This window comes from Coloeus monedula, assembly GCF_965178545.1.
Source record: "Coloeus monedula genome assembly, chromosome: 39".
Taxonomy (NCBI): Eukaryota; Metazoa; Chordata; class Aves; order Passeriformes; family Corvidae; genus Coloeus; species Coloeus monedula.
The window spans coordinates 527,763-541,021 of NC_138819.1; the positions used below are offsets into that span (position 1 = coordinate 527,763).

General features: G+C 68.1%; 2 protein-coding genes across 4 annotated transcripts; both read right to left on the reverse strand.

Annotated features, from left to right (window-relative positions):
* Nucleotides 1-95: 95 nt before the first annotated feature.
* Nucleotides 96-3,709, reverse strand: TRPT1 (tRNA phosphotransferase 1; the record flags this gene model as incomplete). Its single annotated transcript, XM_082300273.1, has 7 exons — nt 96-263; nt 568-678; nt 794-850; nt 1,141-1,315; nt 2,393-2,550; nt 2,964-3,045; nt 3,653-3,709. The coding sequence occupies 7 exons, from the start codon at nt 3,707-3,709 to the stop codon at nt 187-189; spliced, it is 717 nt and encodes a 238-aa protein (XP_082156399.1). The 3' UTR covers nt 96-186.
* Nucleotides 3,710-3,923: 214 nt separating this feature from the next.
* Nucleotides 3,924-11,331, reverse strand: SCYL1 (SCY1 like pseudokinase 1). 3 transcript variants are annotated; one of them, XM_082300340.1, is made up of 16 exons: nt 11,093-11,331; nt 10,501-10,644; nt 10,098-10,220; nt 9,209-9,423; nt 8,998-9,088; nt 8,708-8,863; nt 8,065-8,223; nt 7,662-7,769; nt 7,379-7,492; nt 6,766-6,921; nt 5,875-6,063; nt 5,367-5,439; nt 4,943-5,140; nt 4,753-4,835; nt 4,443-4,647; nt 3,924-4,051 (listed from the first exon to the last, which is right to left on the reverse strand). In XM_082300340.1, the coding sequence occupies exons 1-16, from the start codon at nt 11,228-11,230 to the stop codon at nt 3,939-3,941; spliced, it is 2,265 nt and encodes a 754-aa protein (XP_082156466.1). In that variant the 5' UTR covers nt 11,231-11,331; the 3' UTR covers nt 3,924-3,938. The 3 variants fall into 3 exon arrangements, with proteins under 3 accessions (XP_082156466.1, XP_082156467.1, XP_082156468.1); XM_082300341.1 differs by lacking the exons at nt 10,098-10,220; nt 10,501-10,644; nt 11,093-11,331 and adding an exon at nt 9,742-9,760; XM_082300342.1 differs by lacking the exons at nt 10,098-10,220; nt 10,501-10,644; nt 11,093-11,331 and adding an exon at nt 9,697-9,712.
* Between the last annotated feature and the right edge of the window lie 1,928 nt (nt 11,332-13,259).

Below are 13,259 nucleotides of genomic sequence, written 5' to 3' on the forward strand. Positions count from 1 at the left end.
GGGACTGGGGGAGGGGTCCTGAGTCCCTCCGGGTGTTATTTGGGGGGGGGGGGAGGTCTGAGCCCCCCCCCATGCCACGCTCGTGGTGCTCAGGAGGTTTTTATTGGTGTCTGTGGGGCCCGGGGGGCTCCGACCCCCCCCAAATCCTTATGGGGGCTCGGGCCCCCAAAATCCTCGTGGGGGGGCTCAGATCCCCCCCAAGTTCTCGTCCGGGGGTCTCTCCCCCCCCTCGTCCCAGGGCCCGTCCAGGGGCAGTTCACACCCTGTGGGGGGAGGGGATAGAGGAGCTGTTGCCATGGCAACGGGACCCCCCCCCAACATCTGCGACCCCAAATCCTGACCCCCCCAAAGCCCCCAGGACCCCCACCCCCAAATTCTCGGCTCCCCCCAAATCCCAAACCCCACAAATTTTGGGGCCCCTCCCTCAATCCCGGCTCCTTCCCAACCCCCGGAGCCCCAAATCTCCCTGCCCACCAGAGTTTTGGGGTCCCTTCCAAATCTCGGCTCTTCCCCAACCCCCTGGACCCCCCAATCCTCCCCCGATTTTGGGGTCCCCCCCCCTCTCACGGTGCGGCCGCAGCTGCAGAACCCGCAGGAAATATTTGGGGGGGATCCGGCCCTGGGCGTCCCCCGGCGTCAGGATGACCCCGTTGGCCGAGCGGAAAAAGGGGATCCCATCTGGGGGGAGGGTCCGGGAGGGTCATCGGACATCGGGGGGGAGACCCCCAAACATCGGGGACCCCTCCCAAATATCGGGAACCCCCCCCAAAATCGGGACCCCCCCCCCCCTCACCCGCCAGCGCTCGGGGGCCGTCGATGATGATGGCGATCTCCGAGTCCGACCTCATCCCTGTGGGGAGGGGGATTTTGGGGGGTCCTGGGGGGTTTTGGGGGGGTCTGGGGGGCTGCAGGGGGGAGGTTTGGGGGTCTCAAAGGCGGATTTGAGGTGTTGGAGGGGTTCTAGAAACGGGTTTGGGGGGGGCTCAAGAGGATTTTGGGGGGGGGGGGGAATCGGGGAAGATTTGGGTTTGCCAAAGGGGTTTGGGGGTCCCAGGTGAATTTGGGGAGCCCGGGGGGGGGGGGATGGGGGGGGTTGGGCGTGCCCCGGGGTGGTTTTTGGGGGGGGGGAGTGTCACTCACCGCTGCGCACCCCGGGGTCCCCCGGCAGCCCCCCCGCCAGGTGCAGGTGTTGCCGCCCCATGGGGCGCAGCCCCCCCGCCCGGATCGGGCCCCACAGGCGCCGCCGGGTGCCGTGGGCGAGGGTGGGGGGCAGCGCCCCGGGGGTCCGCAGAGGGGTCAGCTCCAGCTCCGGCACCTGCGCCCCCCCCGGACACACCCCATGGAGCAGCCGGGACCCCCAAAATCCCACCCGGGACACCCAAAATGCCCCCCCAAAATTCCCCAAATCCAACCCGGGACACCCAAAATCCCCCCCGAAATTCCCCAAATCCAACCCGGGACACCCAAAATGCCCCCTGAAATTCCCCAAATCCAACCCGGGACACCCAAAATCCAGCCCAGGACACCCAAAATCCCACCGGAACACCCAAAATCCCCCCCGAAATTCTCCAAATCCAACCCGGGACACCCAAAATCCCACCGGGACACCCAAAATCCCCCCCGAAATTCCCCAAATCCAACCCAGAACACTCAAAACCTCCTCCGAAGTTCCCCAAATTCCACCCGGGACACCCAAAATCCAGCCCAGAACACCCAAAATCCACCCGGGACACCCAAAATCCCACCCGAAATTCCTCAAACCCAAACCAGGACACCCAAAATCCCACCTAAATCCAACCCGAAATTCCCCAAATCCCACCCAGGACCCCCAAAACCAAGCCAGGACACCCAAAATCCCACCCGGGACACCCAAATCCAACCCGAAATTCCCCAAATCCAACCCAGAACACCCAAAATCCCCCCCGAAATTCCCCAAATCCAACCCAGAACACCCAAAATCCCACCCGGGATCCCCTAAATCCCACCCAAAATTCCCCAAATCCCACCCTGGACACACAAAATCCCCACCCGAGATCCCCCAAATCCAACCCAGGACACCCAAAATTCCACCCAAGACCCCCAAAATTCTCCCGAGACCCTTTAAATCCCCCAGTCCCTCTCCCAAATCCATCTCCAGAACACCCTCGGGACCCCCAAATCTCTCTGGGACCCCCCAAATCCTCCCAGTGACCACTCAAACCCCCCTCCAGAGCCTTCCAGGGACCCCAGACCTCCCAGGGACCCCCCCAAATCCCTCTCCAGAGCCCCCCCCCAAGACCCCCTGGACCCCACAAACGCCTCTCTGGAGCATTCCAGTGACCCCAAACCCCCCGGGGATCCCCCCTAACCCCCCCCAATCCCCTCGGGGGACCCCCCCCAGACCCCCCCTCACCGGCAGGGAGTGCCCCTGGTTCGCCCTGACCCTCAGGGGGTCCGGCCGGAGGGCGAAGCGACCCTTGGGGTCAGTGGCCACCACCCTGCGCACGTCCCCCTCCGAGACCCCCGCGAAGCGACGCAGCCGCAGCAGAGCCCCCACCTCGACAAAACCGTCTGAGCCCCGAGACCCCCCCCGAGACCCCCGTCAGGGCCTTTGGGGGGGGTCCCGGGGGGCGTTTGGAGGAATTTAAGGGGTCCCCTAAAGGTGTTTGGGGTGTCCCAGGAGGCATTTGGGGTGCGCCAGGGGATGTTTCAGGGGTTCAAAAAGCACTTGGGGGGCCACAGGGGACATTTGGGGGGGGTCCCAGGTGGGATTTGGGGGTGGGCTGGAGCTCCTGGTGGGTGTTTTGGGAACCTCGGGGGCATTTCGGGGGATCTGGAAGGAATTTTGGGGTGGATTTGGGAGGCTTGGGGGGTTCCAGCAGCAACTCCCGGGGTTCTGGGAGGAGTTTGGGGGTCCCTGCGTGGGCTGGGGGGCTGAGGAGGATTTTGGGGTGTTTTGGGGTGGGTTCTGGGGTCTCACGCACCCGGGCCCATGGGTAGCCCCTCGGCCGCGGCCCCGTGGCGCAGGACGTAGCTCAGGGCCTTCGACAGCCGCACCCCGGGCTCCTGGGGGGGGCGGGGAGGGGGCCCAGCGGTGACCCCCCACCCACCCCTGGGCACCCCCCCCACAGCCGCACCCCAATCTTGGACCCCCCACCCCCCAAACTGAGCCCCCCCTCGACCCCTCTTTATCCTCCCCCAATATTTGGACCCCCCCTTAAGCCCCCCCCGCCCCCCCCGCGCATTTCTGGGTCCCCCACTTGTGTCTCCCCCCCCCCCTTTGATGTCCCCTCTGTGTCCTCGTCGCTCCCCCCACATTGGGGTGTCCCCCCCTCGTGTCCCCCCCATCTCTGGGATCCCCCCCCTCCCCCCCAACGGTGCCTTTGTCCCCTCCCACCCCGGGTGTCCCCGCCCCCCCCGGAATTCGTGCCCCCTCCCCAATTTCTGGGGTTCTTTCCCCCCCCCTCCCCATGTCCCCCCCTCTCCTTGGGGTGTCCCCCCGATCTTTGGGGTCCTTGCCCCCCCTCCCCCGAGGTCCTTATCCCGCCTCCCCCCTCCCCGTGTCCCCTCCCTCCGTGGGGTGTCCCCCACCCCAAATCTGTGATTCCCCCGCCCCCCCCTTTCCCCGTGTCCCCCTCCCCAAATTTTGGGGTCCCCCCCGCCCCCCCCCCACCTCCTCCTTCCGCCGCCGCCGCCGCTGGGCGGCGCTCGCGCCCTCCCCGGCGGCCATGCGGGGCCACGTGACCGCCGCGCGCGAGAGGCTACGTCACCGCTCCTGACCCACGTGACCCCCCTCCCCGCGCCACGTGTCGCCGCAGTCACGTGTCCCCCTCACGATTCCCGCCCTCACCCCGCGGGGCCGTTCTGGGTCTGGGGGATTTATTATCGACACCCCCCCCCCCCCAACAAAAAAACCAACCGGGGTTTCCCCTCCCCCCCTTCTCCTCCAGGACCCCTCCTCAGTCGAGTTTCCGCGCCCCCAATTTGGGGGGGCCCCGGGGTCCCGCCCGGCGCTTGGCCTCGAGCTCCCGGCGCCGCTGCTGCTCCCGCTGCCGCCGGCCCGGGGGGGGCCCTGAGGGGGACACGGAGGTCACTGAGGGGGGGGACAGGGAAAGGGGGGGCCAGGGAGGTCATGGTGGGGGACAGGGAATGGGCGGTTTGGGGGGATGAGGCCCCTGGGGGTTCCACGGGGCCTGGGGGGGGTCTCAGGGGGATCATGGGGGTCCCAGGGAAAGGGGGGTTCAGGGGGATGGAGGGGTCTGGGGGTGGGACCTGGGGGTTCGGGGGGGCCCGAGGGGTGTTGGGGACACCCCAAGGAGGTGTCGGGGGTCACTGGGGGGGGGTCTTGGGAGGGGTCCCAAGGAGGCTACTGAGGGTCCTGTGGGGGTGCGGGGGGGGGTGCTGGGGGGTCCTGGGGGTGCGTGGGGTGGGTCTGGGGGTCGTGGGGGGTGCGGGGGTCTCACCGTGCTGGCTGGGCAGGGCCTCCCAGGCGTCCTCCGTGCCCCACTCACCCCCCACCCCCCACCCCCCCTCGTCCTCATCACCCCCCCCCCGGGCTGGGGGAGGGGCGCTGGGGGGGGGGTCTGTGGGGGTGGGGCCGGGGGGCTGGGGGGGGTCCCCAATTTCCTCCGGGCTGCTGGCGGGGGGGCTCCGGGGCAGCTCCATGTCCTGGGGGGGGATGGGATGAGACAGAGGTGAAGGGATGGGGGGGGGGGGGGCCACGCTGTGCCTCCCCCCCTCAGAGTGTGACCCCCTCCCCCCCCCCAAACTCACCTCCAGACTCCCCCAGTCGTCATCCCACCCATCGGCATCTTCCAGGGGGGGCTCCTCGGGGGGGTTCTCCTCGGGAGGGGGCTCTGGGGGGGTCCAAAATGGTTGTTTGGGGGGGGGGGTCCCCAAGGCTGGGGGGGGGCTCAGGAAGCGGGGAGGGGGGGGGGAAGGAATGGAGGAAGGGGTCACTCACCTTTCGGGGGGCCCACGGGGCCCTCGGCCGGGGTCTGCGGGGGTCCCTGCGTGGGGGGGGGCTGTGCGGGGGCCCCCTCGCCCCCCATCAGCCGCGCCGTCAGGGAGGTGACACCGGTGACAGCCCAGGACACGGCGGCCCCCAGCCCCCCCGCGCCCCCCCCCGGCCCCCCCGGGGCTGTGGCTGCGCTGGAGGGGTCTGCGGGAGGGACGGGAGGGGGTCACGGAGTGGGGGGGGCAACCCCCAAAGCACCCCCGTGTCCCCCCACCCAGTCCCGATGTCACCCCTTCCTTCCCCCCCCACCCCGTCCCAATTCCCTCCCCTCCCCCCAGACCTTTATTTCTCCGCCTCCCCCCATTCTTGCCTCCTCCAGAACCCCCCCCCTCCATTTTTTGGGTTCCCCCCCCCCCCTCCACGTTCTCACCCCCCTCCTGGGCCCCCCCGGCCTCGGCCGCTGCCTCCAGCTGGTCCAGGAAGCTGCGAATGGCCCGGAACGCCTGGGGGGGGGGGCAGGGGGGGACCCCAACAGTCAGAGACACCCCCAGACCCCCACCCAGACCCTCAGCACCCCCCCGCAGGAGCCCCCCACAATTGCCCCCCAGCACCCTGCTTTCCCCCCTCCCCAATTACTCTGAGAACCTCCCCAAGCCCCCTGCCCCCCCCCCAATATCCCCAGGACCTCCCAGTGGGACCCCCCCCAATTGCTCCGAGAACCTCCCCAGCGCCCCCTCCTCTGAGACCCCCCCAGTGGGAACCCCCCCCAATTGCTTTGGGACCCTCCCCAGCGCCCCCTCCTCTGAGACCCCCCCAGTGGGACCCCCCCGCCCCCACCCCATTTCACCCAGAACCTCCCCCCCCTCCCCCATTACTCTGGCTCCCTCCCCAGCACCCAGACCCCTCCCCAAATTACTCCAGGCCCCCCTCCCCCGCACCTGCTGCCGGACGCCGGGGTGGGGGTCCACGGTGAGGGCGCAGAGGGGGGGCAGCACCCGCCCCGCCACCTCGGGGGGGGCGTAGCACTCGTGGGTGGCCGCGAAGGCGGCGACGGCCGCGGCCCGGGCGGGGGGAAAGGGGTCCCGGGTGGCCCTGGCCAGGGCGGGGGCCAAAACCCGCCGGCGGGTCTGGGGGGGACAGGGGACACGGTGAGGGGGGGGCACAGGGGGGCACAGGGTCTGGGGGGGGCACAGGGGACATGGTGAGGGGGGGGCACAGGGTTGGGAGGGGGACTGGGGATCCCAGAGTGACGGGGGGGCTCAGGCAGAAGGGGGGGGGCACAGGGGAAAAGGGCTCCTGGGCCAGTGCAGGGGGATTTATGGGGGGGTTATGGGATCTTGGGGGGATTATGGGGGGCTCGGGGAGGTTATGGGGTCTCAGGGGTGGTTATGGGGTCTCAGGGGGGGTTATGGGGGGCTCAGGGGGTTATGGGGGGCTCAGGGGGGTTATGGGGTCTCAGGGGTGGTTATGGGGGGCTCAGGGGGTTATGGGGTCTCGGGGGGGTTATGGGGGGGTTATGGGGGGCTCAGGGGGTTATGGGGTCTCAGGGAGGTTATGGGGTCTCAGGGGTGGTTATGGGGGGCTCAGGGAGGTTATGGGGTCTCAGGGGGGTTTATGGGGGGCTCAGGGGGTTATGGGCTCTCGGGGGGGGTTATGGGGTCTCAGGGGGGGTTATGGGGGGCTCAGGGGGTTATGGGGTCTCAGGGGTGGTTATAGGGGGCTCAGGGGGTTATGGGCTCTCAGGGGGGGTTATGGGGTCTCAGGGGGGGTTATGGGGTCTCGGGGGGGTTATGGGGTCTCAGGGAGGTTATGGGGGGCTCAGAGCTCACCTGGGGGGGCAGGTGGGGGGCCAGGCGCCCCAGGCACAGCGTGGCGTTGCAGCGCAGGGGTCCCAGCGCGTCCCCCCCCTGCACCCGCAGCAGCAGCCGGGGCAGCTCCCCCCCCCTGCGCCCCTCCCCCAGCTTGGGCGCCAGCAGCACCATGGACTGGGGGGGGGGGGACACACGGGGGCGTCAGGGGGGACCCCAAGATGGGATTTTGGGGGGGGGGTCCCACCCGGTCCCGCCCATTTGGGGTGCCCAGGTGGTTGGGGGAGTCCCACGCAGTGTGCCCATCCCCCCTCCCAAAGGGCTCCCCAGGTGATTTTGGGGGGGGGGGGGGGGTTCCACCCATTTCAGGGGTCCACAAATGGTTTTAGGGGTGCCCAGGTTATTGAGGGGGAGCTTCAGGTGATTGAAAAGTCCCACCCATTTTGGGGGGGGGGTCCCCCTCCCACCCATTTAGGGAATACCCAGGTGATTGGGGGGGGTTCCCCATTTGATTTTTAGAGGAGTGTCCAAAGGGTTTTCGGGGATCCCCAGGCGATGAGGAGCAGTGCCAGGACATTTGAGGGTCCTGGGTGATTTTGTGGGGGGGGGGTCCCAGGTGATTTTGGGTGCCCACCTTGACCGTCTGCTCACGGATGGCCGGGTTGGAGTCGAGGAACCCGTGGGCGACGTGGGGGAAAATCTGGGAATCCACCGTGGCCTCGGGCAGGAACTCGATGAACTCCTCGAGCTGGGGAGGCCAGGAGACCCCCAAACCCCTCAGAACCCCCCCAGAGACACCCAGACCCACCCTGAGCCCCCCCAAACCTCCTCTGAACCCATGGAACCCCCCATCCCTCCCAGTCCCCTCCAGCCCCCCCCCTCCCAGTGCTCCCAGTGCTCCCAGTGCTCCCAGTCACCAGCTGCAGCAGGCGCAGGCGCAGGCCCCGCTCTGGGGACGAGAAGAGCCGGACAAGGACGGGGACGATTCGCTCCTGGTACTCGGGGGGGTCCAGGACCTTCGCCACCTGCGGGGGGGAAACCAGGGGGTCAGGGGGGTTCCTGGGGGGTATTTGGGGGGTCCCACCTGCAGCAAGGGGGGTCAGGGAGGTTATGGGTGGGATTTTGGGGGTTCTGGGGGAGATTTTGGGGGTCCCACCTGCAGCAGAAAGGCCAGGGAGGTTATGGGTGGGATTTTGGGGGTCAGGGGGGTTCTGGGGGGGATTTTGGGGATCCCACCTGCAGCAGGGGGGCCAGGGAGGTTATGGGTGGGATTTTGGGGGTCAGGGGGGTTCTGGGGGGGATTTTGGGGGGGGCTCCCACCTGCAGCAGGGGGGGCAGGGCGCTGGCGTCGGCGCTGCCCAGCTCCAGGGCCTCGAGCAGCCTCGGGAGCAGCTTCTGCCTCCGGAAGGGCCCCGGGAGGGAGTCCAGGAGAGGGGGCAGCTCCTGCAGGAATGTCCGGCGCTCCGAGGGGTCCTGGACCTGCCGGGGGGCTGGAGATCAGGGGGGGCCCTAAAACCACCGGGGGCACATCGGGGGAGGAGGATGGGGATGAAGGAACAGGGACGGGGATGGAAATGAGGATGAGGATGAGGGTGAAGGAACAGGGGGATGATGGTAGGAATGAAAATGAGGAAGAGGATGAAGAAATGGTTGTGAGGATGAGGCTGCTGATGAGGGGACAGGGATGGGGATGAGAATAAAGATGGAAACGAGGGCAAAGGAACAGGAATGAACACGAGAACGAGGTGAGGATGAAGAAACGGAACAAAAGACGAGGATAGGGATGAAGGCACAGGGTTGAGAATAATGATGGGGATAAAGAACAAAGGGATGAAGTTGAGAATGAGGGAAAGAGGAATAAAGATGAGGCTGAAGATGAGGACGGGGACGAGGACAAAGGAACAGCAATGAGCACAGGCATGAGGATGAGGAAACAGGGGTGAGGCTGAAGATGAGGCCAGACCTGGAAGTGCTCAAGGAAGAGCCCGGTGCGCACCAGGGCGCAGGCCAGGAAGGCTCCCGGGCGCTGCAGCCGCTCCAGGAGCGGCCCCGGGCCCGGCCGGGCCCCCGGATCCGCCGCCACCAGCTCCGAGAAGGGCGGGATGAGCCCGGGGGGCAGCTGGGGGGACAGGGGGGACACGGGGTCAGGGGAACCCCAGAGTCCGGGAGCCTTCTGGGGGTGTTTCCCGGCTGTTCAGGGGTGCCCGGGGGAGTCCCCAGGATTTTCAGGGCGGGGGGGGGGTGGTCCCTGACCTTGCCGAAGCTGCGCAGAGCCCCTGGCCGGGGGAGGGGTCCATTGAAGACCTCCCAGATGAGGCAGCCCAGGCGCCACATGTCCCCTGCCCTGGGGGGGCCGTGACAGTGGGGAGGGGGCACGAGGGACCCCCGTGGTCCCCTAAGCCCCTCCTGAACCCCCCAGTGCCACCCCCACCCCCCCTGTTTTTATGTCCCCTCCCCCACTCACCAGGGCTCCCCCTGCCCTCGGGAGGGGTTGCTGAGCTCGGGGGGGTCCTGGGGCCGGGGGGGGTCACCGGGGGGGTGGGGAGGGGTCCCCTCGCTGGCGGCCGCCACCCTCTCGAGCCCCCCCAGCTTCCACTCGCCCCCGGGGTCCACGAAGACGGCGTCGAGTCCCAGCGCGTGGTGAACCAGCCCCGAGACCCCCAGGAACGCCAGCGCCGTCTGGGGGGGCAAGGGGGACACCCCGGTGTTGGTACCCCCCCCACACACAAAGGGGTAACCCCCACCCAGGGGACAAACATCTCTCAGAAGCCCCCCCAAATCCTGGGAATCCCCCCCGATCTCGGAATCCCCCCACCCCCGCCGATTGCAGGGACCCCCCAATACCTCAGGTCTCCCCCCAGGGACCCCCCCTCAGATTCCCCCCAAATGCCAGACCCCTCCCAGACCCCCCCACCAGCAGCCGCTGCAGACCCCCCCGAGCCCCCTCCTCACCAGCAGCCGCTGCAGCCCCCAGACCCCCCCGAGCCCCCTCCTCACCAGCAGCCGCTGCAGCCCCCAGGCCCCCCCGAGCCCCCTCCTCACCAGCAGCCGCTGCAGCCCCCAGGTCCCCCCAGCCCCCTCCTCACCAGCAGCCGCTGCAGCCCCCAGGCCCCCCCAGCCCCCTCCTCACCAGCAGCCGCTGCAGCCCCCAGGCCCCCCCAGCCCCCTCCTCACCAGCAGCCGCTGCAGCCCCCAGACCCCCCCGAGCCCCCTCCTCACCAGCAGCCGCTGCAGCCCCCAGGCCCCCCCGAGCCCCCTCCTCACCAGCAGCCGCTGCAGCCCCCAGGCCCCCCCGAGCCCCCTCCTCACCAGCAGCCGCTGCAGCCCCCAGGCCCCCCCAGCCCCCTCCTCACCAGCAGCCGCTGCAGCCCCCAGGCCACCTCCTGCTCGCCCGAGTCCCCGGTCGGGGGGTGCAGCCGCAGGTGCCGCCGCAGGGGGGTCACGGCCTCTGTCACCAGGTACAGGCACTGCTCCGTCTGGGGGGGTCACCCTGGGTCACCCCGGGGACCCCCCACGGCCCCCGTCACCCCCTGTGTCCCCCCCACATCCCCCATCCCTTATGGCCCCCCATGTCCCCTCACTGTTCCCACCATTCCTGTCCCCCCAGTGCTCCCAGTGTCCCCCCACCCTCAGTGTCCCCATGTCCCTCTCATTCCCCCAATGTTCCCTGTCCCCGCTGACTCCCCCCACTCCCCCATGTCCTCATCATCCCCCCTAGTGTCCCCATTGTCCCCCCAGTGTCCCCGGTGCCGTCACCTCCAGGCTGTCGAGGTACCCCAGGATGTTGGGGTGTCGGAGGCTGCGGAGCCGCTTCAGCCCCGCGCGGGCCAGGGCGGTGGCACCGGGGTCCCCTCCCGGGCCCAGGCTGTGGGCGAACACCGACACCGGAGCCCCATCGGCCTGGGGACACGGGGACAAGTCAGGGGACAGCGCGGGGAAGAGCACAGGGGGCCAAGGGGGAGACAGGGGGACACCGCGGCGACATGAGGGGACTGGGGGGACAGGAGGAGACGTGGGGGGCGCAGGGCTGGGGGACAGGGGGGACACGAGGGGATAGAAGGAGAGGCGGGGACGGTGGTGACACGGGGATGGAGCCATCCGGCGATGCGGGTCACGGGGGGACACGCGGACAGCGGGACCTGCGGGCACAAAGGGACGGGGACACCGAGGGGCACCGGGGAGGGGACACGCAGGGACAGAAAGATGGGGGTCGGGGGGACACGGAGGGGAACCGGGGCAGGGGGTGGCGGGGCCGTGGCCATGGCGGGGAGCCGGGGACAGGGAGGGGGCACGGAGGAGGGGACACACGAGGGGACACGGGACCCCCCCCCTCCCACAACCCCCCCACCTTGCGGCGCCCCCGCAGCAGCCGCCAGAGCGGGGCCGGGGCCGCAGGGTCCGGGAGCGGGTCCGCGTCGGGATCCGCATCGGGCGGGCCCAGCTCGAAGGGGAAATCCCGCACCGGGTCCCGGGAGAAGAGCCACATCGCGGGGCCGGGCCCGCGGGTCCCGGGCGGGTCCCGGGGGTCCGAGGGGGTCCCGGGGCCGGCACCGGAGCGGGCCCGGAGGAAGCGGCGGCGCCGCCGGGCGGGAGGATCCGGTGAGGGACCGGGGGGCGGAGCCCGCGCCAGCCAATGACGGGAGGAGGGCGGGGCCTGTGTGAGCCAATGACGGCCCGCGGGCGGGAGGGGGAGGAGCGAAGGGCGGGGCCCGAATGAGCCAATAAGGAGCTGGGAAGGGGCCTGAGGGAACCAATGAGGGGCCGGGAACGGGGAGGGGGCGGAGCCAAAGCACCGGGGAGGGGAGCGGCTTGCAAAGGACACGTGGCAGGAAGCGGCGGTGACGTCACCCAGCCTGCGCGGCCGTGATGTCACGGGGCACGGGCAATGACGTCACATGCTCCAAGGTCACCCTCCCCCCCTCCCGCAGCCCTCGCGGCCCCAATAGCGACACAAGGCCGGTCAGAACTCAACAGTTTATTGGTCACTCGGGGTCCCCGTCGCAATATGGGGGCCTCATCACAATATGGGGGCCCCGTCACGATATGGGGGCCCTGTCGCGATATGGGGGCCCCGTCGCAGTAGAGTCTGTCACGACAAGGGGCCTTCACAGCGATCCAGGGCCCCGTCACGGTCCTGGCTCCTTGGAACAACCCAAAGTTCCTGTCAGACACAGGGGCTCTGTCGCAACAGGGGGATCCTGTCACGATATTCATCTCCAGAGTGATCCAGGGTCCTGTCGTGATACAGAGCCACTGCAGAACAGGGGCCCCCACCACAATAGACGGTCCCTGTCGCGATATGGGGGACCCCCCCATCCCGGTATCGTGGGTTACCCAATGTGGGGCTCTGGGACAATGAGGGGCAGCGGCATCCCTGTCGCAATAACGAGTCCCTGTCACGATATGAGGGACCCTTACTGCCAAAAAGGGGTCCCTGTCACAACATGGAATCGTCCCCTCCTTGTACCACAGTCCCCCAAAGCCATGTGAATAAATTAGGGGGGTTTCACATCACAATAATGGGTCCCTATCGCAATATGGGGACTCCCGTCGCGATATGAGGCCCCTGTCACGATATGGGGGACACCCTTTTCCCTGGATCGTGAGTTCCTCGAGTCAAGGAGCAGAAACGAGGGGTCTCCATCGGGATATGGGGCTCGCTGTCGTGATATGAGGGGGTCTCTGTCACGATACGGCCCCAGGCCAGCAGCAGTGGTGCCGCGGGGGGTCGAACCCCGCCCCGGGGGGTCCCGGGGGTGCCACCACCGGCGCCTTTTGCTTTTTTTTGGCCTTTTTGGGTCCGGAGGAGAAAAAGCAAAACCTGAGAAAACAGGGAAAAGTTTTCTCAGGAAAAGAAAAAACCTCCCGAAACGGGAAAAAACCAAAAAACCTCCCCAGAACGGGTCTGGCCCCGCCCCACACAATTTGGGGCAAAATATGGGGAATTTGGGGCCAGACCACGCCCAAAAATGGGCAGTTTGGGGGGTCTGGGATCCAGCACACGCCCTCGGCGCAATTTGGGCAGAGAAACGGGGATTTTGGGTCCGAGGCACGGCCCAGGCGCAAAACAGGCTCAGAAACGGGGATCTGGGGTCAGGGGAGCGTCCCGGGCGCAAAATAAGGTCAGAAAGACGAATTTGGGGCGCAAAATGGGCTCAAACCGGGGGATTTGGGGTTAATCCCGCGCCCCCAGAGCAGAACGAGGTCAGAAACGGGGATTTGGGGTCAGACGCGCGATCCGGGCGCAAAATGGGCCAGAAACGGGGATTTGGGGACGATCGCGCGGCCCCGGCGCAGAATCGGCTCAGAAATCGGGGTTTTGGGTTAATCACGCGCCCCCCTCGCGGTTTGGGCCGAGAACGGGGGATTTTGGGGTCGGTGCGTCCCAGGGCCCCGCCGGTACTTACTCCGCTCGCTCACCTTTTCCTGCCTCTTATTTTGGGGGGAATTTCTAGTTTTTAAGCCTTTTTTTGAAGCCAATTGTCCATTTTGGGGCGAATCAAGGCGGTTTTGGC